At 41.1% G+C, this 27,659-nt stretch overlaps 1 protein-coding gene across 2 annotated transcripts in view; it reads right to left on the reverse strand.

Annotated features, from left to right (window-relative positions):
* KCNQ1 (potassium voltage-gated channel subfamily Q member 1) overlaps positions 1–27,659 on the reverse strand; it is a 299,981-nt gene that overhangs the window by 69,140 nt on the left and 203,182 nt on the right. For both annotated transcript variants that reach the window (XM_079987211.1, XM_079987212.1), the window contains 4 exons: positions 20,240–20,315; positions 15,738–15,832; positions 14,099–14,145; positions 12,463–12,524 (listed from right to left, as the gene is read on the reverse strand). In XM_079987211.1, coding sequence (XP_079843337.1) covers positions 12,463–12,524; positions 14,099–14,145; positions 15,738–15,832; positions 20,240–20,315 — 280 coding nt within the window. The remainder of the gene's footprint in view (positions 1–12,462; positions 12,525–14,098; positions 14,146–15,737; positions 15,833–20,239; positions 20,316–27,659) is intronic.

Raw genomic sequence — 27,659 nt, forward strand, 5'->3', positions numbered from 1 at the left:
TGGTGGTATTAGGGGTTTTTTCTCAGTGGTACTCCACACTCAAGACATCCATCCATATAAAAGACCCCACTGTATGTTGTTCTTAGTCACGCAAAGTTACCTTTGTCTGTACAGGACCCTAGGCTTTAAATTCTGCAATCGTGTCTTCATCGTTTTGTATTTCTCTCAAAACATCCATACGACTAGTTTTATGGCCTTCACAGCACACAAAGCCCCTAGTTTTATTTGTCAGCATCTGTCAGAAATTACCTCAGAGAAGAAAATACAGTTGTTTTCTGTGACACAAGGACGGTTCCTGTGCATGTTCCATGTTTTCATTTGGTGTGGCAAAAGAATTTTGTACCACATAACCACTGACCACAAGAGATGCACCTGTAGCAACTCAAATGTTGGCAAGCAATCTTTTAAAAATCCACATCAATTAACATGCCTCCATGTGACCTGGGGCACCTCTGAGCAGAAAGAAGTGGATATGAAAGTGTGTTTGTTTTACCTTGACATGCTATGCAATAAGACATTTCATTCCATATTTATTTAAGGATTTTAGCAGTATGCCTGGTGGGAGATGAATGAATGTTTTCATAGTACCGTTGCTCAAATTGTAGCCTTCTACTTTTTACTGAATACCGAAAGATGGCAAAACCCTCTGCATCTTGACTGTTCACAGGTGTGTCAGAAAACATTTTTAATTTCTCTATTTCATTGTTTTACACTTCATTGCTTCTGTTAACGTGCTTAGAATGCAAAAGTTATTTTATCAGAGACTCATAAGTCAGGAGAAACACCCACAATAGCCTCCATTTTCTTGCCATCTAAATAGTAAAATCTTAGACCTGTCAAGTTGGAAGGGATCCCAAGGGTCATCTAGTCCGAATCCCTGCAATGCAGGAATCTTTTGCCCAGTGTCTCATGCTCTACCGGCTGAGCTATAAATGGTCTTAGCTTGCTCACCTTAAGGATCTTGCAGCCTTACAGGTAACAGCAGAACTATTAAAGAAGGCAGCCAGAGGAAGGGGGAGGACAGGAAAAGAGAGCGAGATCATGCACTCGAAAAGCTATAAACCTTTTCTGCAATAGCTGGCGAAGCAAAATTGTGAGGCTAAAATCCTGTTAGCCAATGGGGTATTTTCAGTCTCACCTCAAGTATTCAGCTAACTTTGAAGTACTTTTAATGAAAACTGTAACAGCTAGAGCAGTTATTTAAGTTTATATAGCTATTGCCTAAGTAAATGTTGCCAACACTGAATTCTGAAATTTAGTTTTAAAAAATCACATTATCAAATTTATTTAGCAATGGGTCACCAACAGAATAGGATCCATGCTCTTCTCAACTATTTATTCAGACTTGTCACTCCTCAACTGCATGGCCTTAAAGAAGGTATAACCTTGTTATGCAAATACCAGTGGGACCTGCAACAAAAAAGAGCACAGAACGCCCCAGTCAGTGCATGCGGGGCGTTTAGTGAAATTTACATCCCTTAGGAGGAAAAACTAAAAATCTCCCCTACTGGCAGGGAGGCTAGTAAGAGCAGCTGCCCTACAAGTTATATGTTCCACTAACTCTGAAACACACTTAAAAAAGAAGAAAACCATGTCCCTACACCAAACCCTTAAGGACCTCTAAATATTTCAGAATCTAGCCTCTTCAGCTAGCAATGCTTTTTTTTTTTAAGGTGAGTGGCGCTGTTCATCTAACACCATTACAGATGCAATCAAAAATTATTTTTTTCACATTCTTCCTTGCTCTTACCCAAGTCTATTCCTGTTATACCCTACAGAGAGATGCTCAGCCAAAAATAGTAGTATTAGTACATAGAAGAAAGTATAAAGTGACAGCTGGCTTATCTAATTGTGCCTTGGTAACTGAGTATCTGTTTTTCTACTCAAGGACCACTTACTGCCCTTTAACCAAAGCAGCTGCGTAATGCATTAACTGTTACAAGATGAAATACACTATTTGATTTAAGATTGAGGAGGGGAGACGAGGAGGAGGAGAGCCAAAATCCTACTGCAGCAGTTTGGTATTAACTGGCTTTGACATAAATTGCACGTGGCATAGACCATCTGGCTTAAGAAACCAGGCACAGCCCGGGCTGTCCTAGGATACTCTGCTTCTTTCCGTGACTGACTGTAATCAGGGAGAAGCAGGCTTTAGCAGCAGAGATTGCTTTCAGGCACTGGGATATGGCCAACTTTAAAGAGAACTTTTTTGAAGAATATATGAAGGTAGAAAGTAAATAATTTGTCTTCATTAAAAACAAGCAACAAAGCTGCATCCCTCTCCCTTGCAGTTGGGGGGGGGGAGTGAGCAAAACTGAGCCTAGGGCTTGCTGATCGGAAGGTTGGCGGTTCAAATCCCCATGACGGGGTGAGCTCCCGTTGCTCGGTCCCTGCTCCTGCCAATCTAGCAGTTCGAAAACACCTCAAAGTGCAAGTAGATAAATAGGTACCACTCCAGTGGGAAGGTAAACAGCATTTCAATGCACTGCTCTGGTTTCGCCAGAAGCGGCTTAGTCATGCTGGCCACATGATCCCCAAAAACTGTCTGTGGACAAATGCTGGCTCCCTCGGCCAGTAAAGCCAGAGTCGTTCGCGACTGGACTTAACTGTCAGGGGTCCTTTACCGTTACCATTTGTAAATGTAGTTCTGAACTGTGAATGTGAAAGAGCAGGAATGTTTTTCTTACTTGTACTTTCTGGGGAACACTGATGGGATTCTGCCACGGGATCCGGTGAGAACAGGATTGGTTGCGCCCCAGTAACTTTAAGCAAGCCATTTCCTGGCCCGAGAAAAGCCCAGAACCCAACATCACTAGAATTTGTGCTCTCTCACCCATATAATTCATTTTGTTGACGTAGCTAACGAGCTACAGCAACTTTGGTATACTATCAAAAACAAAAATGCACCAGAGTTTAGCAAATGTCACGGCCTAATAAGCAAAATGCCTTGCTTATTACTGAAAACCTTGACAAATATATTAAAATGCCCACCCTTTAATGTCTGGCAAATTAATGACCGATAAGTACATTTAAAAAAGCCCTGCTCTGAATCTTTGAGGTGCTGCAGACTTTCTTACTGCATGCTGGCACATTATTATTCTGCAGGCTGTCACACAGGATCATAGTGGATTTAGGATTTTACTCTAGGGCTCTGGGGCACATTATTCACTGCACCACACTATGTGTTTTACAGTGCAGTATTATACATGCTTGTCAGAAGTAAGCCCTGTTAAGTTTAGTAGGGCCTAAGTCCCCAAAAAAGGGTGTTTTGTGGGTGTGGCGGGACAATGCAGGAGGAGACTTATCTGTATTCCAAACTGCATTCAGCTCAGTCAGATGACCTTGCAACTCTATTTTAAACATTTGTTTTCCCTTTGCCTGGTTTGGGTGACTCAGCCAGCGGAAGCCCTGCTGCTGAATGGAGTTTGTATTAGGTAGGGCTGTCGCAAGCAGTGTCTGAACGGAAATTGCTGATGCCCAGGAAAATCTGGATGTATGGCAACCCATGTTTGAATTTGGTGAATCTGCTCTCCAAAAAGAAAAGAAAAAGTGGAACAATTTTATCCAAAAACTTGTTGTCCCCCCCCCACCAGATTTTGAAAAAGAAAGCTCAACAACTTTTGTAGGGGTAAACTATACAGACATAATTTACCCCAGCATAATTTTTATGCTCCCTTTATATCATTTTGATTGCTCTGTGAGTAAACACATGTAAAATAAGTATTGTCATCAAGCCAGAGGTGACATTAACCATGTTTGGTCCATTTCTGCTTGTTTGAAATGCCAAAGAGTCTGTCAGATTTTGACACCACCTGCCACCACCCCCTTCCCGGAATTTTCTTTTGTTAGTCACATTGTGAATGTGTCATGTGTGTGAGGATCTGCCTTTGTTTGCAAATCAACAAAAATGGTGGCATTTAATGGAAGCCAAAAATATTTGTGACATGCATCCTTGTTTAGGAACAGCACTACCAAACACCTGTAATTCCAATTATCCTTAAAACAGTCCTCTAAGGTGGGTCAGTAACATTACCCATGTGCTACAGAAGAAGGTCAGTGGCTAAGATAATAGGGGCACCCCAATGTGTTCACATGAGGGGAGCACTGAACAGACAAACACCTGACACACAGTGAAACATACTGAAAAGGCACCTGCTTTGGTATAAAAGAACATGGTCATAGCTTAGATTAGCTATAGTTTAGTGTGCCCAGAGTTTTTGCAGCACTATGATTTGGCAAAAAGGGAGACTAAATCATTTCATCCATCTTTTGTACTGCATGTGAGCTTATCTATAAGTTTTGTTTCTTCTTTTCTTCTCTACCTTTCTACTCCGAGAGTCTTTATTATCTTATATTTGACTGTAATCACGTAGCAAGAATCCATGCTAATGCTGCAAAAACTGATCATTAAAATTAATCTTTTTACCACAATGCCACAAAACCTTTATAGGGAATTTTTCACAATATTTGGCAACTTTAACTGAGGAAAGCATTATTAGAAAAGAAATCCAGTATATATATATATTCTAAACTCAATTTGACTTAGCGCTGATGAGCATTACAACACATGAAAGGGAGCAGAAATTAGTCTCCTGCTAGCTGGCTATTTGAAGGGCTGGCCTGGAACTTCCTCATTAAGAAACAGGAAAGAACCTAGCAATTTTCCATAACCGGATTGCTCTAAAACTACCTAAAGCAAGATAATGTGGTAAGCTTGTCTTTATCTCTTTGCTTCCCCTTGGCATTTTAGTTCCACTTCAGATCCCCATTCTTTGAAGATGCTATCTAGCTAGTTAGAAAGAGGCACAAGGACTCTGAATCATGATATGTATAGTCTAAGCACTTAACTAAGGAAATGTGCTGCCTGACACAGACCAAGAGGGCCATGACAGGCTAAAGGAATTTCCAGCTACAGAATTCCTTGCTCTACTGCATCTATTGTCTTAAAATTTCCAGAAATGGGACAGAAGCTTCATTTAGAGATTTCATAACCACACACCTGCGATGGTGTGGATGATAAATGCCAGGTATCTAAATACTTTATCAGTGGAGGCACTATTCAAAGAGTACTTTTGTGAAATGATGCCAGCCTGCCCAAGCATTCTTCAGTCTTGCCTCAAAAAACATAGAAACTGACTTAACATTAAAATATTTATTTTCTAGTCAAATACTGGCCCCCAAATCTCTTCTCCCAGATATTTGTCCTTTTTATCCAACACTGTATTACATTAAAACTATTTTTCCCTTTGACATTTACACTGACCCCTCCATTCCCCAATCACCTGTTTTTCTCAGGTGTCTTTCTTCACTTTAATTAAGAGATTGGTATCATTTGGGATGGCTACTCAAGTATTTTATATTACCACTCTAAGTTACCAGATTTTTCAGTTTGGCTGTGTTCCATTTTAAGGCAGTGTTTGACATTATAAAAAGTACTAAACAAGGAAGCATGAATTTTTGATCCATGTATATCATTATCTCCCTTTAGGTGCCTCCATTATACACCTTTAGGCACCAGGTGAAAATGTTCCTCTTTAACCATGCCTTGGGCTGACATCCAATGCCCTTTTAAAATGTGTTGTAGGGAGGATTACTGGGTTGTCTTTGTTTTTATTTGTATTATATATTTTCTGTTTTTTTATATTGTGCTTTTATGTTGTGAACCAGCGGGAAGGTAAACGGCGTTTCCGTGTGCGGCTCTGGCTCGCCAGAGCAGCGATGTCACGCTGGCCACGTGACCCGGAAGTGTCTCCGGACAGCGCTGGCCCCTGGCCTCTTAAGTGAGATGGGCGCACAACCCCAGAGTCTGTCAAGACTGGCCCGTACGGGCAGGGGTACCTTTACCTTTACCTTTTATGTTGTGAACCACCCTGAGATCTACAGGTATAGGACAGTATACAAATTTGATAAATAAATGGATACATATCGTGTTAAGTGGGGAACTCATATATCTTACTGTGGGAGAGATATACTTTTTTTGCTTTGCTTTCCACAGAAAGTGCTTCCTCTGTTGTTGCTTGTTTGTAAGGTTCAGATCTGCCCCTGAACAGCACTCCTCTTTGGTTAGCTTACTTGTTAAAAATATATATCTATAACTATCTATCTATCTGTTTTTCTCTCTATATATACACACACAAACCCCAAAAACCTGTATGGTTTTTCTATCTTACCGCTTTTAAACCATGGATTCCATAGCTGTTGGTAATCACATTCTTCTTGACCAATAACATTCTCTTTGGCTAGTAATCTCTCTTAAATCTTATCATTAACTTCACAAACACATCTGTCTTGCAGCATTTCCAAATGTCTTAGACACTTCATTTAATTTTATCTGATCAGCTACATCTACTGATACAGCCTCATCTTGCCTTAGTATTCTGTTATGTAATGTAAAACATACCACAATAAATACTTGACTTGGGGGGTTTAGTGTTCCGTTTAAACGTTTTGTAAAACACTGCATGCCCCCCACCCCTGCCCTTCATGTCTTTGGGATTGCAACAGATTTATCAAGAAATAACATGCACCCCTCTAGCAGTCACCGAGAACTTTAAACTCTAGCTGTTTCTAGAAAGTAATCTCATTAGCTAGAAATCATGAATAATTTTCCATATGTTGCTGCCAACCCTTCGCTGCACTATACTCAACCGTTTTCTATAATATACAGTTCCGTTTTCTCTTTCACCATCCTACAAAAACAACAAGCAAGCTCCATGCAGCCTAACAAGTAACAGGCTGCAGAAATAAAAATTAAAAATGCAGTCAAAACTCCACCTTAATTATATTGAAAGCAAAAGGTCAAGTGTGCAGCATGGCTCCATCCCATAATAGCCTTTAAAGCTTTATTAATCATTGTATTATCACAGGGGATTATATCTTGTTTCCACTCAAACTAACAGTTTCAGTGGTGGGAAAAGCTTCCAGATGCCTTCACAGTGAAACTCACCTACTCCCTCCTTCTTTGTCAAATGTCACAAAGCTTTCACTGCCACGAAATGAAAGGCTCTGTGAAGTGTGAATTGAACATGAGAGAAACAGAATTTTCCTGCTGCATCCTCGGTTTTTGGCTGCATGGGGATATGAGCCCAGAACTGGAATCCAAAAGGGTATTTTAGGTACAGCCAAGCGCTTGTACCTGCCCATGAGGTCATTAAAGACCCATTCCATACATAAGCTATCTTGAACCTTGGTTTGCCCTGTGTTTGGCAGTGTGTGCACTTTTTTGAAATTCTGGAGTTGAAAGCCCTCTTGGGCATATAGAATTAGTTGTGCAGCGATTTGGAAATTGTTTAAAATCTCCCATTAGGTCCAATCACTTTCTCTACTGTCCTACATATTGCACCCCAGATCCAGGACTGTCAGAACAGGGCTGGGAGCTATGGGACAAAACAAAAGAAACATTAAAAATCCAGGGTGCAAGAAATGGAACTCTGTAAGAACAGGCAATAAAAGACATCAAAAGAAAACTGTGTATGTTTCTTGAATCATGTAGGTGCTGAGCAGTCAGGGTACAAATGCCTTATCTCCTGCTCTGAAGGGTAGAACTCGAATCAATGGATTCGAGGTACAAGAAAGGAGATTCCAACTAAACATATGGAAAAACTTTCTGACGGTAAGAGCTATTTGACAGTAGAACCGTCTCCCGGTGAGGTTGAGGACTCTCCTTCCTTGGAGGTTTTCAAACAGAGGTTGGATGGCCATCTGTCATGGATGCTTTAGCTGAGATTCCTGCATTGCAGTGCGTTGGGCTAGAAGACCCTTGAGTCTCTTCCAACTCTACGATTCTATGCTTCTATGAGCTCCTGCACCACTGGCAGTCTGCAAGTCTGGCTGACTGAGCTCTGTTCTTCAAGGTCAGCATCTAGGTTGTAGAGCAGTCTTTCTCAACCTTGGGTCCAAATGTGTTGTTGGGCTACAACTCCCAGGATCAGTGGTCAGGGGTGATGGGAGTTGTAGCCCAAAAACATATGGGGACCTGAGGCTGAGAAAGGCCCTTGTAGTGCTAACTTACAGAAAGTAAAACTTTGCTATGTAGTTACAAACCAAAACCTCGTATCCGCACAAAATTATTTAATTGTACCAGTTCTGTGCTCACTGCATCCTGTGGCTTTGTTGGATGTAAACAGGCAAGAGACCAGTTCAGGTAGACACATCCAGGCATAAACCGCAGAACGTAAACACACACTGAGATGCGCATCTTTCTGTTTTCAAAACCACTGTCTGGATATGTCCTGAAAAGCACAGCTTACTCCACAAAGGAAATATTTTGGAAGTCTACTTCCTTTTCCTCTTCTCTTGAGATGCCCTTCCTTCTAAGCAATCAAAAGCTTGTAACGAATAAGTTCTCTGATCTTCCAACTCTTGTTTCGCAACTGAGAGTCAAACTGTTAACTTGGATTTAACATCGTCGTATAAACAACGAGCTGACTGAATGGAAGAATCCGAAGAGCCAGATTAAATGTCCTTGATATAAAAAATAAATTGCTGACAAGGAACCCTGTAAAATGTTGCTAAAGGCTGTTGCCAGCAATGTCATCGTAAATCAGACAGGTTCTTAGAAACAGCTCCATAGCTAACCTAGGTGATGATACAAAAAACACCCTATTGTTACCGAAAGAGGATTGTATGACACCGCTTGACATTCCACCATACCTCTTACCTGGCCTACAGTCAAGATTCTAATATTGTTCTCTCCCTCCCCCATTCTTTCCTTTGCTTGAGGAAGACTAAAACCACTTCATTTTACAGGGATGATGTACACAAGGCACAAGACATTAGCCATGCTGAAGACTAGCATTTCTGATATTTATATGAAACAACGGTGTCAAGAAACAGGGAAGGAAAGGCAGTAAGAGAGAGCTGGATTTTCCTTTCTCTAGAGACGATTCCACTGCAAGCTACAGCCTCTAGTACAGTAGTTGTTATGCAAAAGCAGGACAGACATAAGAGCTGGCTAGACTGGGCTAAATGGTACCCTTGTGTATGATCACAGAGTTGGAAGAGACTAATATAGCTCCTTTCTGTGAGGCAGGGCTACCCACCAGCACCCCTTCCCCCAAATAAATCCATGGGATCTAAATCAGAGATGAAACAAAGGGCAAGTATCTTTTGACATGTTACCTCCTTCACATGGAGGTGGAAGCATCAGTTGCAACACCTCAGTATAGTTCAATCACTTCCCCATGGACCCTACTTTTTTCACCACACCTATATTACAAAAGAAAGATGAGAAAATGTTACATTCACAGCCTCCTCTAATGATCCCTATGGGGGAAAAAATCTTGGTTTTTTTTTTCCTGGGTTAAAAACTGTTGAGGTTTCAGAAAACTTAGAAAAACAAAATTGATTTAATTGTTGAAAGAGGTTCGCCCCTCCTTTTAAACTTCCTCCCTACAGACTCAGTGTACCAAGCCTGGTTACTTCCTGAATGAATACAGGCTGCTTTTTATATATGTAACCTAAAACTCTTTGGCATAGTTACAGAACTTAAGAGAAAAAAGGGGCTAGAAGCTACTACTTCCCTAAGCATTGCCGCAGCTCTTTAATTTCTAAAGAAAAAAAATTATTTCCTCCCTCTGACACCCCCCCCACTCACGCGCGCGCACCCCCCCCCCACATCACACCATGGAAAGACTAGCTGACTAGCCCTTCCCAGTTTTCTTTGAAGACTGTGTAAGTCCCATAATGAATCTGTTTCTTCATGCCCTAGTTCAGCTTGCCCTGCTGGCTTTTAACTCAAATAGGAATTGAACTTAGAAGGAGACCACTGTGGATGAGATGGAACCTGTTTCTTTCATTCCAAAGCAGCCTTTCTTCCTGACCATAGCTCCTGTCATTTCTCCTACTAAATCTGAATCATTGTTGCTGTGCCCACAGGTATCTAACAGGCCACAGTCACAATGAGCAGGGAATAGGATGCAGGATTACATGGGCCCTTGGTCTGACCCAGAAAGGGCCTTTATGTTCTCAATTCCTGGCTTAACGGAGCAGTATTACTTCAGTTCAGCCAGGCTCTAGATGCAATTCCATTGCCCCACTAATTCCACTTACGAGATCTGTTTCCCCAATATTTTGTTGGAAGGGGATGCTAGATAGGGGGATGATCACTGGCAGACTCAACTCTCTTGTGATTTTCATGGACCTGAGATGTGATCAGTTTTTGCTTGCTCTGTTCTCCATGCCTTCCTATAAGAGACTTCTACATGTGCATTAATAGGCACTTTGCACTAGTGGAAGAGGGCTGTTGCCTTGAAGCCTTGCTTATGGGCTTCCTAGAGGCTTCTGTTGGCCACTATTGGAAAACAAGATGATAAGACTAGATGGACCTGAGATCTGACTCACAGCAGCAGGGCTCTTCTGACATACAAATGTAAACAGAAGTTGTGTGAAATAGCAGTATGGGAACATTGAGCTCAGGTGATGCTATACCAATCAACTCTTTGAAGATACTTCATTAGGATGAATTTAGCCAAGTTGTGATTTGCTTTTGTATCATTTTAAAACAGACTAGATGCCAATACCACATTTAAAATGTTATTTTATCCTTTTTTATATGAGACATGAGAGCCATAGAACCATTTTTAAAATAAAAATATATCTTCATGTACTAATTTATCATGACTACAAGGAATTACTACAGTAAAATAAAACCATTTTTATATATTTTTCTATAGACCTATCATTCCCCCGCTCTATCTAGGCATTCATTTATTCGCATTTTAACTTCACCTTAGATGTAAGAAGACTGCACACAAGAGTGGTGTGGGCTTAGCTTCAAATCCTGCTTTCGTCATCAGTTTATTTTTTAAAATGCTAGACAAAACAGGATTTGAATTATTTAAAAGAATACTGAATCACTTCAAGTTTGTAGGCCTCTCTGCCTGTTTTATTACCTACAGGAACACAGACATAAACAAATAGTTCCCAGAAAAGTAGTGTACTTAAAAAAGCAAAACAAAAACACCATTGTTTATTTGCCGGCAGCTTACTAATATCTCCCACTTTTAACTTTTGTTTTCAGGATGTGTTCTACAAAACTGTGAAAACACATTCTAAATATATGTAGGGTTTTCTGAAGTTGAACATATTTTTCCTAAATCGTAACTCACAATCTAGCGTTTTCATAATTATTAAGTCAGATCGTCCATACAGTCACTGTGGCCATTATTTCATCCAGCCGGATCTAATTTAAATTTAATAACAACGTGGCTTAACGAAATGTAAGAGCCTAGGTCAGAAGCATCAGACTTGCTGGACAGCAATCGAGGGCCAGATGCAATGCCACCTTCCTCCACCTGCATCCTTAAAATAAATACTGTGGAAATGAGGTAAAAGTGGTCAAAGGCACGAGTCTCTGCAATGACAGGTGGATCTTGTCCACCTGACTCATCATCAGCTACTTTCTCCCTGCTCACCTGTTAAATATGAAAACACACACAACACACACACATGGTCATATTTCAACATCCATTCCACTTCTGCTATATCACTGCCTCCAAGAGGGGATAAAAGAATGGTCCTGTGCCAAGTGATGCTGCCTAGATTCTGATCAAATCCCCTTGCTTCCATGGCCATCTGTTCTGAAGTGAAGCATGCCTGAGGTATGTTCCCTGCACCATAACAGTGTACCCTCCCACCACCTTGGTTGCTGCCATCATCACTGTCACATACATAACAGTGTAGGAGATTGTCTCTCTTGTGGTTATAATGCGCCGACTGTCTCATCTGGTGTCCTACCAAAGTTTTATAACTTCCTTCCTATCCTTGCATCACAAGAATTTTTTGGCATGAATCATAGCCACGCAGGAAAATATGGGGGCCGATGCCAAATGTTGTTGCTTTTGTTGATGAAGTGGTAGCTAAAAGTTCACGGTCACAGAAACAAAAGCAGCACTTGGTCCTTGTTGAAGAGAGGGGAGAGGGAAGACTCATGTAGGACAGCAATATTGGCGGCACAAAGCAACAACATGAGATATTTTATTCTTGACAAGTAATTTCAGTAGTATGGCTTCAGATGTCTTGCAGCTAGGATGTTTTATTATTGTAGGAAATAAGACTATTTTAGCAGGCCTGTTGTGACAGCCAAACTGAAAAGTCAGATAATTTTAATTGACAGCAATCACAAGCAGTCCTCAACTTAATAGTAATATCAACTCCACTTGCAGGTGTAATAAAATACTACATATCACATTCCCCATTGCTAACAAGGTCTGCCATTTTCCAATAGGAAATAAGTTGTTTATTTGGAGTTATCTTTTTATCCCCTACAAAACGAAGTTGATTTTTAACTTGTGTTTATACATATAGGCTCCTGAATTATTTGTAGCAGTGCCTTAGCTGAGATCAGCCTTAACACACTTATTTTAAAAATATAATCATTAGGCAAAGGCAAGAGAATGTTTGTTTGTATGCTTATTTTTGAAAATGTAGAAAGGCACAATACTTTGTCTGATTGAGGCCTACCTTGTCTTCAACTCTGTTCAGCCGGGAACCAATTGTATTAGTCCCTCGGTCTTTGTTTTTTTCTGTATAGAAAGGAACATTTTTAGATGAATATCAGTGTTACAATAGTATAGAATGAAACCATGTGACTGCATTTAACTAGCCTACCAGAGCTACTTAATTGAACGCTGCTGACAGATGGATAATTTTATTACATTAAGAGCAGCTTTTTCATGGTATTGACCCAAGCCTTCCCTTTTAATGGCTTCTAGCACAGAGTGCTTTCTGCCTTCATACTATGCTTTAAATCATCAGAAAAATTAAAACTACATTCAATTTAGCAAATGTCAATTAAATTAAAGAATAATGTAGCTAAAAAAAAAAGTACTACAACAGGAGCTGGCAACAGCACAGACCCTGATATGTATTTGTATGCTTATAGGTGATCACAATGTACAACTTTGATTTGGTCCTCTGAATAATCCTTGATATTATGTGTCTCTCATTAAATATGAACAATGGTTACCAATTTGCTTACAATGGAAGCATACACATAGCCTGGCTTCAGTTATAGAAGGCAAGGAATAATGAACACAAGCCGTTTAGTGGATGGCTCCAGGAATGCCCTAGGTGCAGTGGTTACAACACTCACTTACTGCCAAATATTCCCCTGTGTGCTAAAATATATACACATATCCTTTATTTATTTATTTATTCAGTGACTAAAGAGACTGAAACAATTTCCCAATTCTCTTGCACATTTCATATTTGAAATTAGGTAGAAGTGTCTAGTGGGGCAACAGAATGGAGCCAGAACCCTGGAGGAAGCATCACTGCTGCTTATTAGGGCTGTGTTCAGTGGGGCAGGATGGCAACAAGGCTAAGGCAGTGTGGGCTCATTGGCAGAGCCAGCCGACGCTCCTAGCAGTGTGTCCACACCACCCCAACCTTGCAGCTACCCTGCCCCACCCTGTGCCAACAGTGGTGGAGGCCAATGCTACGGCATCCAGAGTCTGCCATGAGTGGATAGCACTGGACTGAAACACTGAAACCTGGAGTGTGGCGTGATAGGAGCAAGTTTATTTTCTCCCTCCTTTCAGCTAAGAATCAGGGCAATGCGAGGGATTTATCAGCCCATCAGCAGCATGGTGACATAGCCAAATCTAATTGGCTGTATGCTACTGGAAAGCCACCATGTTCACTGCATTATCCCTGATTAGCTGGGCTCAAACAGCAAAGAAGAAGTCTTTAAGTAAAAAGAAAAACATCTAAGCAACAGCAGATCAGATATACAACAGCTCTGAACAAGTCCCAAATCTGTGTGAAGGAGTGGATGATAGAGATATATTTTATGCGCCTCTTCTTGTGAATCAAGAACCTAATGATAGAAGATTCTGCATAGCATTAATTATGTTCTAGATATTTTCTAGCCTAACAGTTTAATTGTACTACAGCCGCACAAACTTGTTGGGCTTGCTGACTATGCTGCCTGGTTTTCCAAGTAAGGTCAGGCATTTGACCTTTTTATTTTCAGTTCCAAACAAGATATATATCAAACAAAACATTAAGTACTATGCATCTACCCTGTGCTCTGCATCGTATGGAAGAGTAGCAATATTTAACACACAGCATATATATGTTTCTAATGGAGACTTACCTGAGACAGAAATAAACAGTGATGGCTTCCCTATAGATTGGTCCAACCTGGTGAGAAAGAAAGTGTATCAATAAACAAGATAAAAATGTCTTCAGATTTAAACAGGGGAAGTGAATAACAACAGTTGTTGCTTCTCTAGCCCCACCCTATGAAGAAAGAAACGCTTGCATAGCTACTGGCGCACTTCTAACGGTCCTTTGAACATTCATCTGGGAATGTCAGAGAGATTGTCTGATCCAAATAGGTCTATGTCTGCAGTCTGCTAATGCTTTCTAAAACTGCACTGGCAGGATTTCACCACTGAAGGAATTCAGCTTTTATTGAAAGAATTTGTGTGTGGAATTCAAAGGCTTAACTAAAAACAAGTCCACTGGCATTCATTGTTTATTCTTTTCCTGTTTGCTTTGCACAATCCTACCCATTTTTTCAAAGCTCTGGTTTTTGTTCTACCATATCCAAAGGCCCAGGAAAGGTAACGGCCAACATGTATTACATGTATTCATTAATTCAGGGTGTGTGTCCTTGTTCCTGAAGGCCTCACAACCACAGGCAGAAATGGCATAGTATGTAAATAGTCCAGGGTCCTGCCATGCACTCACATTTCCTAGCCCTGCTTCTATTGCAAAATTCTTGTTTCTTATTCCTGAGAGTGAAATTAGGCAACGTAAGACAAATGCAAAGTTCCAATCCCATGTTTACCTCCTAATGCTTAATGTGGGGAACATGTACTGGGGGCATGCACTGGGGGAACCAGCAGGAAGGAGGGAACTGTTTACACCTTCCCTATACAATAAATTTCTGCCTGCAACCCTTTCCCTCAACCCCCTTTTCCTGCTTACTCCCCTCCCAAAGCCCAGCTGGGGAAAGAGGCCTGTGAGAAGGATTCATGCGGGAGATTGTATATACGGAAGGATGCTTCTTCTTCCCTGTATCATCATTAACTAGCAAATGAATGCTTCCTAGCCTAACATGTCCTTTCAACTTGAATGGCTAAGTAGCCCTTCAAAACCAAGTCATCTCCACATCATCCCTCATTTCTGTGTTCTCCCTGTCCATGTCCATCATCTCCTTGGCACACATCCTTGCACAGATGCTATGGCTGACATATTTGATGCTTTACTTCATTCTGTTACCCAGATTGCTGATCCAGATCTGTAGGCCCATTAGAGCAGCTGACAATTTCTCTGTTCCAGTGGATGGGGAGCTTGTGGTTCTTCAGATAATGTTGGATTCCAACTCCTTTCAGCCATGACCACTGATAGCAAAATGGAAAGGGGACATCGCCCTCTGCCACTGGCTGAACCCTTGCTTGCTGGAGTTGTGAGGAGGTGGCAGCTTTTGCGGCATTCATCTTGTGAGATCTTGCCAGAAGCCACCACTTTCCCTCGCTTCTCTGGTGGTAGGGGCAGGGACAGGTGGGGCGCCCACAGGGGCACCACCCCTCAGGATTCCTCTGCCTGAGGCAGCTGCCTCAGTCTGGCTTATGGGTGGGCCAGTCCTACTGATGGGGAGTTGGAGCTCAACAACATTTGGAGGACCACAGGTTCTTCACTGTTGCCTTGATTCTGTAGGATTCACCATGCGGCTATTATTTTCCAGAACTTCTTATCTGTAAGGGCAGCTAAATTCTGTTCCATACCTTCTCTGAAGCTCTTTTATTCGCACCATTAAGTTGAGATGTCCCTGAGAGTATTGTTCTATAACGTCACGTACATCATATGGCTTTCTAGCTTGCTGTAAAAATAAGAGAGAATTAAATATTTGTTAAATCACATAATGCATAGCAGGTCACATATACTCGATTGACAACAGAAAGACTTGGAAGTTAACTTTTTTCTTTCTGTGCTGGCTCACCATGTTGACTTACAACAAAGCTTAAAAATAATCAAGCCTAAAGGAGAGAAAACTTCCAAAACAAATAAAACAACAAAAGTGAAAGAAGAAATCAACTGCAGCATAAAAACACTGGAAAAGAAGATGGTGGCAAAATCAGACACTGATCAGGCCAAAGGCCTGCCAGATGAAGGGATTTATTGTGGCGGGTAGTACAGCAATAACACAGAAGGCCCTCTCATGCATTCTTGTCAACAGCACTGCAGGGGTGCACTTACCACAGTGACCACGGCCATGTACAGAATCAAGTTTGTTCCTTCTGGGATAGGTTTTTGGTTATTCTAAGGCAGCCTTCCCCAACATGGTGCCCACAGATGTTCTGGAATACTAGTGCAGTGCTAACTGGGGCTGACAGAATTATAATCCAAAACATCTGGACAGCAGCAGACTAGGGAAGGCTGTTCTAAAGTGTGATAAAATGGTGGGAGTTGGCATTCATACAGATTTGTACTGCCCACCTGGTATTCTGTGCTTTGCCATACTTTTCTGGTTGGGAAAGGTGGTTTTAAGAATGCTTTAAAAACCCTTTCATAATTTTACAAATGTTTCAATAATTTCCCCCTTCTGCCTTTAAAGCCAAGTGCTATAGTAACCATAAATACAGTAGAAAAATTAAGGATGAAAAAATAATAATGTAAACCAATGCATATAAAACACCTCTTAAAATTACCATAACGGATTTATACACATGAAAATTCACTACCTTTAGGTCTCTTGCGCTACAAGCCAGTGGTATCTGCAAGCGTTTGGTAAGCTAGGACTTGATCCACAGGGCTGATTTGTTTTAGCACTGATAGTATAGCACACTGAACAAAATGGAATATTTAGTGCTATGGTGAGCTAACAGTCCAATCCTCTTGCAGGTGCATAACCTACAAGTAGGAGAGGTCCCATACGGCACAGCAGAGCCCTGTTTGCTCCCTACACCATGTGCGTACCAGCCTCTTAGGGAATGGGAGACCAGTGTATGACTCCAGTCTCCCTGTCCAAGTCCCTTTGCTCTGCTTAGTCAAGGAACACAAGCTTCAAGGAGAAGCATTTTCCATGAAGGAAAAACACAATGATGATGTGGCTCCCACACAGATATGTCATGTATAAACATCAGGGGTAAAGCTCCCTAGGATACCGAATCACACGCAATACGTATTACTAATAAAATCAAATATAGTCAATAGGTTTTGGAAACAGTCATTTATCCAGAAACATTAAGTAGTTTTTAGTCCCACTTAGATCAGGGACTTAGGCAAGTGATTAACTCTCTTGCTTAAATCAATGGGACTTAAAAGCACTTCAGCTGGCTGGAATGTGCCCCTGGGGAAAGCTACGCACGTCTCAAAACACCCCTGCATGTCCCAAAGTGACCCAGTAAGAATCATTGCCCAAGTGGGGATCCGGATTTGGGCCTCCCCAGTCCTAGTCCAGCATTCAACACACTTTAAAACATTTTGGTTCTGGCTGATGGTTTTGTGAATTGTGTAAAGTGGCATGTGGCAAGGACAGTTGTGGCTGATTCAAATAGCCATTTTAATGTGGAAAGCTCACAAGCTGTCACGACTGTCCCTGCCACCACACTTACTTGTCTTTTTTGTATGTTAACGTGGTCATCACTTTTTAAAGGAAATGTTTTTTTGTGGGGGGCGGAAACCTTGCAAGTGCATTTCAAACAACAGAATTCACTGGCATCATCTTGGCCAGTCACCATTAGGGATTGTGTAAGTGCACACAGACATTGCTTTGCAGTCCCCAGCCCTTAATATTGATGGCAACAAACTACCTGCACTGTGTTTCCCATTACCTATTCTTTGCTTTATTCCCCCTTCCCCTTTTCCAATTAGGAACACTGCTGATGGTAATAATTACATTAAATGAGTTAGAATTTTCTGCATAATGTGCAGGAGAAGTGTTTGCAGAAGGCAGAGCAGAGAATGGCATGCATTAAATATGTGCACAGCTGCTGCTTACTGCTCCTGCTATTTGGTTGTGTGCGCAGCAGCTGCATGGCACGGTGTTTCCCTCAGAGCCAGAATGGGAAAGAAAAGAGGGAAGTTCAAGCTGCAGGAAATTCTGAGGAGTGTAACCAAACAATGGCCAAGTACAAGCGTGTGCAAGATTCTTTGAAGTACAAAGAACTTTGAACTATCTTGTTTGCCAGAAAGCCCTCTGAAGTGATTACAGAAAATTACATACACAATTCCTGATTGATAGTAAGGTAACTGAATTACGTATAAAGTACAGCACAGTTTGCGGTAACACTTTGAAATATAAAGCTATAAATACATCAAGAGCGTCTGGTGACATCATTGTAAAAGCCACAACAGACATGTCAGTTACCCCTGTCATCAATGGAACTCCAAAATAAACTTTGTTCACCACGTACAGCAGCTTTTCGTACTCATTTTCAGTACGAAGTACATGGGTACAAGACAACCTTTTAATGGAATACCAATCCTGCTAATGAATGCATTACCTTTTAAAAAAACACTTCTAAAATCTTGATAACAGAATTTGGATACTACAACAACTACTACTACCGGTGGGGAGAACCAGACCACACAGAAGCAGCTATAAAGGCAGCTTGCTGATGACTTTTTTCATAAACTTTTTGGAGTTTAGGGTGACCAGTGGTGGTGTGGCCAGGGGCAGCTCATCCTGCTTCACTGCTTGAGGTGAAATGGGAATGTGCCGCCCCCCACCCTGCTGCTATCCCACTCCCTCGTTGCTGCCCTGCCGCCAGCGCCTCTCTTACCTGCACTGCGTGGCACCGCCCACAAAGCGCCAGCAGTGGCACTGACTTTCGGTGAGATCTTGCATGATCTCGCTGAAGTCTTGTGAGATTTCGGTGACATCTCACCAGAAACCAGTACCGCTTCTCCACTAGTGGTGGAGGCAGCGGGGCAGGTGGTGGAGGCAAAAGTCCGCCCCTTGGACTTTTGCCGCTCCAAGTGGGCACTTGACCCTGCCTCATTGTTGGGCCAGGCCTTGGTGTGGTACTAAAGTGCCCCCCGTCCCAGGCAACCCATACTTCTGCTTGTCACCAATGTGACCTACAAGAAAGTGGATTTTTCCAGCTTCAGCCTCACCACAGCAGTCATCTCCGCTTGCTTTATCTCAAACCAACTTTCAAGACTATGTGGATGGAAAGAAGATCTATCTGAAAGTATGTGGGAAACATCTCAGAAGCTGGACAAGTGACTGAATAAGATTTACACTGGCTAGGGGTGAGGCACCAGTGTTCTGTATAGTTCCATGCCTGTCTCTCCACCTGAATGGCAAAATCAGAAGAAACTACGCAAATTTTAAAAGAAAAGTAAGTATACAGTGTAAGAGAAAAAACATGCAAAGGAGAAATAACAGAAACCAGCTTTTCTTAAAATAGAAGTTAGATGGCCTGAATGTAGATTTTACATCCAATAAATGTGTCAATCTCCATGTCTGAGCATAAGTGTTTAATGAAGGCTTGAACAGAATTATATAGAACTTGCAGGAGGTTACTAGTTATATTCCCAACAAGTTTTCAAGGAACTCAATAACCCTTCCATGAACTGAGCTGTTTTGACTTCCACATATGAATAGTGTGCAAGAAGTGCACAGAACAGAGCAACTTGCTCCCGAAGAACAAACACCTAAAAGCTTATGTGTTCATGGGAACACAGCCTATTGAGATGCCAGATTGCCAATAACTAAAATAGGCAGTGGAAATCAAACCAGCAGGACGTTGTAAAAATACAGCTAGCTGGTCCTCTCAGAGCAGGCTTTCCCAGGAGTATGTGTGAGAAAGGTGGCAGAAACCTTCCAGCACGCTTGCAAATTTCTATCCCAGCTTCTTATCAGGACCGCAGCAAGTATGAGATAGAAACAAGGTTAAGGTAGTATGCTAATCTCTAGGCCCACTGAGTCAGCCTGACAATAATATACAGCTCAGAATTAATGAAGACATATGAGAATGTTTGCATTGCAAGGAAAAAGAGATAACAGAAGGTGAAAGGTCAAGTCCATTAGCAGAAAATAACATTTTAATTCATGGTACATTTCAGGGGCTTAGCCTGTTCCCAGTGCATCCACAGTTGACTAACCTGCTGCTAAACAACCACCCTATTCAAGAAGGGAGAGAATAGTGGGTGTAACTCACCATCACTAAAATGAATTGCCTTGGTCTTTTCTTTCTTAAGCCCACAAAAGGAACAATAATAAGCCCAGAAGAATAAAAGAGTTTATTTAGATAAAGCAGCTTACTATTCATCACCTCACCTGAAATTTCTTCTTTGCCACAAAATATTGCATCCGACGTATCACCTTAATGGCAGAACGGTGATGTTCTCGCAAGCTGTGGGAAAAATGAGAAGGGCGAGTTAGACGGAAAAGAGCATCTCTGCCCACATAATAATGATAATGATCCCCAGTAAGTGCTTTGGTAACAAGCGAATGTTTATAAAAGGGGCAACAATCCTTCCTGAGGACACAACGTGCTACTATTATTGTGACAAAGGACCATGCTACTAAAATCCAAAGTGTTTATCTCTACGATTTATACTAGAACTTAATGTCTTTCACGGTATTAAGTAGTGAGGAGTGTATGAAATCTACCCCTGTGTCAAATGAATCCATCCAGTTAGCTTTCCCACCCTTTCCCCCTCAAAAGTAACAGCTATTCATGTTGAAAAGGTAGAGGTTTCAGATTACTGTGCTTGCTGATGCACACAATTCAAGAAAACAAGCACCCTCACATTTTATTTGAACCCCCCTCCACCTGGCCTGATAAAGTAGGAAAGGGTTTATAAAAAGGTTTCCTTCCCACCCCCTTTTCCAAAATATTATATCTATCTATCTATCTATATATCTCACAACAGCATTTACGTATGCAATCATGATGAAGCATATCCATATGTGAAAAAGCAAATTAACAAAAGGTTGCATTTATTTCACTGGAATCAGAGTATGCTAGAACACTGAGGTTAAAATATTTGTTTATTTATTTTTGCATTCAACCTTTCCTTCAATGTTCTCCGTATAATATTCAAAGCAACCCTGTGAGATAGGTCAGGCTGAAAGCTGGGCCATCCCCAAGCAGGGATCTGAACTCTTGTCTCCTTGGGTCCTAGTCTGGCATACTGATTGCTGCACCACAGTAACTCTCTATTTGTTTTCGAAGCACAAATACATGCAGTAACAAGGAGTCAAAAAGAATACTTGGGAAGAAGTATTTATAGTACAGAGACATAAAGGGTTAAGACCTCTGTTCAATCAGTAGGAGAACTAATCTAGAGTATGTGGTTTAAGAGTTGCATTCATTTTGTGGTGCACACCCACTCACCCCAGCCACCGAGTGAAATGTTTATTACATAATATGAATCATCTTTTTTAAAAAAACAAAAAACCAGACAAACCAGAAACCCACCACCATTGCATATCATATTCATTTTAACAGAAGGGAACTGTCTTTGTTCAGCACCCCAGTATGAATTTTGCTGGATGCGTGCCAAGCAAGACTGTTCTTTTCATTCAAGTCAATAATTAATAGCTTCACTAAAGTCAATTTAATGCTGGTGAAAGACAAGAGTGAGGCGACGGTGTTCTGCCCACCAAACAGACACAGTCATGGCAGCGGCAGCAGCACCACAATTGCTCTCGGCAGTAGAGCTTGTGAGGAAAGCACAATCCCTTTTAGTGTCTGGCAGTATTGGCAGAAGAAATGCCCCACTTGGTGCCCCTTGGTCCAAGATGTTGAAGCTACTATTCCGATAACATCAGTTCATAACTGTAATAGTTAAGGATTTCAGTCACTTCAGCTATTAGGCCATCCTTTTGTTGAAGCTTCATTATCTAATAGGTTAGGAAGAAAGACTAGCAAAATAGGAAAATAGGACAGTATCTGTGACATCAGTGTGGTGTAGTGGTTAAGAGTGGTAGTCTCGTAATCTGGGGAACCGGGTTCGCATCTCTGCTCCTCCACATGCAGCTGCTGGGTGACCTTGGACCAGTCACACTTCTTTGAAGTCTCTCAGCCCCACTCACCTCACAGAGTGTTTGTTGTGGGGGAGGAAGGGAAAGGAGAATGTTAGCCGCTTTGAGACTCCTGAAGGGGAGTGAAAGGTGGGATATCAAATCCAAACTCTTCTTCTTCTTCTCTTCTTTGTACCTTGAACGATACTGTCCTATTTTCCCATTTTGATATTGGCACACTTGCTTTACACACACCTTGGTCACTTATGTGAGTAACAAGTATATCCAAAGTTAATGATGCTTCCTGTTAGACAGAGATAGACAAAATATCTACTGGTAGATTTCTGGGTGACACGGTTTCACAACAGCAATGACAAAATCACCCACCCACTGCCACACCATTCATTATGCTACTGAAAAGAGGAGACTGAGAAGAGATATGACAGACATCTTCTAAAGGGCTGTCACATGGAAGAGGGAACATGCTTGTGTTTTTTCCTGCTCTGGAAGGTAGGACTCAAACCAATGGCTTCAAGTTACAAGAAAGGAGATTACGCCTAAACATTCGAAAAACGTTTGATAGTAAGAGGTGTTCGGCAGTAGAACAATCTCCCTTGGGAGGTCGGGACTCTCCTTCCTTGGAGGTTTTTATGAAGCAGAGGTTGGATGGCCATCCATCATGGATGCTTTAGCTCAGATTCCTGCATTGCAGGGGGCTGGACTAGATGACCCTTGGGGTCCCTTCCAACTCCAAGATTCTCTGATTTCAAGTGGTGAATAAAACTGCTATCATAACATAAACAGTTATAATAACATGCAGCGAATTGCATATTAAAATACAATAAAAGAACAAATCATCCAAACAATGTAAGACAGTCAAGTCACAATATCAGGGGACTTATTTAAAAAAAAAAAGCCTTCCCATACTAAAGGATTACAGAGAGTATTTCCAACACGCCTGCCCCTCACCCTACACATTAACGAGCCAGAAACCTTTATAGACAAAAGATACACAACAAAAGCTTACTTCAACTGTTCAAGGACTCTGGGCAAATTAAAAATCAGTATAAAGAATTTTCCCTCCCCCACAATAAACCTTTTTTCTTTGTTTGTTTAAATTGCTATCAGTTTCCACACAATTTCAAAGAAAGCACAACTGTTTAGGAAGATAAGAGCAACAGGTGGGTTTTGCAGTAGAACTGCAGAAGATCTGCACAATTGATTACAACCACTCTGTGTCCTTGAGAACAAGCCACATTGAACTGGATCCTGAGCAGGCATGTGTAGAACTGTGCTGTAATATCCATGGTGAGCTGAGCACTGCGCCACAGTGCACATCCATGCATGCTAGGTACACTTATACTTGAGCAGGGATGGGGAACCTGTGGCCCTCCAGATGTTGCTGCACTACAACTCCCATCAGCCTCAGTCAGCAAGGCCAGGAATGATGAGATGTGGAGTCCAAAAGGCATCAGGAGGGACACAGGTTCTCCACTGCAGAGCAGTGAATCATAGGGGGCAATGACAATGCCAGACATATTTTTACTTGTTCTGGACAGGAGAAGCTTGGGATACCTGAAGACTCACAACATTCCATACTATCCTATCTAAGCAGGTGAGGCCCTTCTCTGTGTTGCATCTAGGTTGGAGGCATGGTTGGTGATAGTATGAGGTAGGAGCTTTCCAGTGGCCATAGCAGTATTGTAGGCTACCTGGCCCCATGAAGTGTGGATGGACCCCTCTTTGGTTGCATTTTGTCATCTGTACCAGATGACAAAATTGTCAGTTCTGGCAGACAAAATTGTTTGTTCTGGCACACAAAATGGTTTGTTCTGGCAGGCTTTTGCCTGCTAAGGTCATTTTTACTTGTGATCTATGCCATTGTTGCTTTTAAACAAATTTTAATGTTGTGTGCTTTATGCATTTTTTATTATTTGTATTTTAATAGATCAATGTGCATAAGCACAAGAAGGACAGGACAGAAATGTTTATATAATGAATGAATGAATGCATGAATGCAAGTGTGACTGAGGAAAATATCATATTATGTTCTATAATTTTATATGCACTGACAATTCATGAAATAGAACAGCCCAACTTATTAACAACATTTCTGAAATGTGCTTTGGAAAATTATTATAAATCACCATTAACTAGTAAATCTCTTGATATTTTAAATTCCTATTTCAAAAAGTCAATTTGACATACCTAGTTTTGGCATACAAAGACAGGAAATGCCGAATGTCAAGTCTACACTTAGCTTAAAGTTTGGATTTCCTGCCTTTGATTGATCTGAATTATTGTCTGAATAGCACGTGTTAATCTTGCAAAGCACATTCCCTAGGTTAGATTTAAATTTACTGCCATTGGTTTAGTATGCTTTCTTTCACGGCAAGTGTGTTTGTCTCCATGTGTTGCATTATGTTGGCTGTTTAGCAATTTGACTGAATATGTATTCTTCCCTGTCAGGAAAACATTTCACACAGTGGCTTCGCGTTCACTGAAATATTTTAAAATGCAGCAAATAAAGATGACAGTCTTTTCATTTTGATACTCTTGGATCGCCCTGCCTACTACACACAATTAGGACCATGATCAGTACGTGGGTGCACATAATCAGGCTATGTTTAAGGTCTAGTTAGCATAGAAAACCCTGAACAGCTCAGGACTAAGTTACCTCAAATACTGACTGCCCCTGTATATACCTGCAAGATGACTTAGAATCATATGGGGAAACTCTGCTTATGACACTGCCCCCTAGAGAAGATCACAGGATAGTGATGCACAAAAACACTTATTTTCTGTTGCCCCCTTTCTGTGCACTGCCCTTTCATCTGCCATATTGAAACAGCAATCATCAGTTACTTCAGTTGCCTTCCTAAGACTCCTCTTTTTGTCTAAGCCTGACCCTTAAGGTGCGACCCTGATTTATGCAGCTGAATCTCTTTAATATGCTGAATCTCTTTAATATGCAGCTGAATCTCTTTAATCCCCTGAATCTCTTTAATATGCTGTTTTTATACTGTTCTGGTGGCGCTGTGGGTTAAACCACAGAGCCTAGGACTTGCCGATCAGAAGGTCGGCGGTTCAAATCCCCACGACGGGGTGAGCTCCTGTTGCTCGGTCCCTGCTCCTGCCAACCTAGCAGTTCGAAAGCACCTCAAAGTACAAGTAGATAAATAGGTACCACTCCAGCGGGAAGGTAAACAGTGTTTCTGTGCACTGTTCTGGTTCGCCAGAAGCGGCTTAGCCATGCTGGCCACATGACCCGGAAGCTGTACGCCAGCTCCGTCGGCCAATAAAGCAAGATGAGTGCCGCAACCCCAGAGTCGGTCACGACTGGACCTAATGGTCAGGGGTCCCTTTACCTTTACTTATTTATCCTAGGCTGTATTTTTGTTCTAACAGATAATGGGTTTTATGTTGTACATACTACACATCACTTGGAGATTTTTAAAGTGGTTTAGAAAGGCTAATAATTAAACAAAATTTGCTACACTTTTGCTTTGACTCGTCAACAGAGGAGTGAGTAACAGAATCAAAATATATTTACAAAATAACATTATACTATGGTTGATGCAGGCCATCACTTCTTTTTTTCAGACTTGAAACTGAATGAAAACATTCAACTATTTTTGGTTGTTGTTTCCTTTTTGGGGTTCTTCATTCACCTCCAGCCACAATTCAAGGTGCTGATTCTTATAGTGCTAAGGGGCTCTGGTAAATATTACTTGTTTGTTCCCATACAAGCCTCCTCACATCGGTTGTTATTTGTAGCTATACTGGTGATGACATGTAGCAGAATATTTCCATGGTAGCACCATGGGTACTTCTCGGGAAAAGTAACACCCTCCTGGTATTATTGCCTGGTATTTAAATGTTAGCGATTCCTCTCCTGAATATTTGAGGTGACTGCATTTAGCTTATGCAACTGTTGCATTTTAGTTGTTACATTTCATTACAATGTGTATTCACTGTGTGCCAGGTAGGATATGTGTTTTTTTAAAACAAGGAGGAAAAAATAATGCTTATTTACACATTATCTGTAGCAGACTAGATTTTAAAGATACATGTTGCAAATGAGCTGGCACATGTTTTCTGTGCAAGCAGTGACAATCTTCCCATGTAACAAAATCTGGTGGGAGAGATCCGGAACACCCACATGAAACCATTTCACTGGTACATTTAAGCCTAATGAAATCTTTCAGCATCTGGTCCCTTGAGAATTTTGGTATAGAATTTGCTGTAGCCCAAGGTTAGTCTAATCTTTTCACACATTCTGTCATTCCCAGCAAGGTTATTCATAACGGAGCCTCTCATTACTGAGCTGTGTTTTACATGTGATGTGCTGAAGTGGATTAAGTTGCACCTTTAGATATTACATAACAGGAAATGGGTGACCACAGTATAGTGGCATTGAAATCAGAGTAAACAGACAATTGAATTCTATGGAGGCTACATTATTAAAATCTTTACTATTATTATATTTGTTATTTCCCTCTTCTTTTTTTAAATGAAACTCAAAGTGACTTACAAAAATGAACATTAAAAACCATTGAAGAACAACCTTAAATGCACACATAATATACATACTGTTATGGGTTTTAAGTTGTGTGCCAGACCCTTCTAATCCCTGGATCCAGCAAGTGTTAGAATTTAATCAAGGCTTCTAATTCTTGGAATAGCCAGGCTAGCCTCCTTATAAGGTGATAGCCTGGGTGATGAACCATTAAGGGGAATTAAGGGTCTCAATGCAGAGTGGCAAATGGGTGGGGCCCACTTCCTCAAGAGGAAGTGGCAGAGTGGGCAGTAGGAACATAGCACATGAAGGCATCTTGCTGAAGTCTGGATCCAAACCCAGAGCTGGCTCTGCACCCTACAATAAGCACCCTATACAGCCTGATTTACTTCATTTGTTCTCCACTATACAGATATCTAGCAGAACTAGTGAAAAGAAAAGAAAAGAAAAGAAAAGAACCAAGTATATCAGTTACATGGCAACAAAATGCTTCTACCACTCTTGCAATGGCACATTTCCCATTATCTTTGGTGCAGCAACACAACCTCTAGAAAGCGAGTCTGTTCTGAATAATTTCTCTTACAATGGCTAAAAAATACTGTGCAATTTTAGCTTGCAAGGAGAAGCCTTCCTCCATAAATCAGAATGTGTAATATGAAACTAACAAACAGCACAGTGGCACGTATTTAGGGATTCAAAACACATGGAAGAACAAGCTCGGTTTACCCTTTCCCTTTCAGTTTTGCTCATGTATAAAACAAAACAACACATCTTCTCTACACATATAAACATGACAAAAATGAAGATTAAAAGAGTAAATATAATGCAAGGTCAGTACCTTTCTGAAAATGTCTAAAAACCTCAGCAGTTTTTATTTTCTTCCCTTAGGGCACAAGTGCAGAATTGTGCTAATGCAGAGTATTTTAAAATAGTTAGAGCATAATCCGCTATTCAGCCTGTTCTTTCACCAAGTTTTATTTAAGCAGTTTATCTTGTTGAGATTAGGATCTCTTTTATAAAGAAATACCTGGTAAAAGCAGGCCTCTGGTTTTGAATGTCAGGCCATATTTCAATGAACGAGAGGGGAAAAGGCTCTTAATAGCAGAATGCTCTCTCAACATAATCTTTATCAGGCAACAGGAGAACTAATGCCAACACATTAGAGATAATTCCTCTAGCACTATGGATGATCCACAGACAGTTTGTTTG

This window comes from Podarcis cretensis (assembly GCF_951804945.1).
Source record: "Podarcis cretensis genome assembly, chromosome: 1".
Lineage (NCBI taxonomy): Eukaryota > Metazoa > Chordata > Lepidosauria > Squamata > Lacertidae > Podarcis > Podarcis cretensis.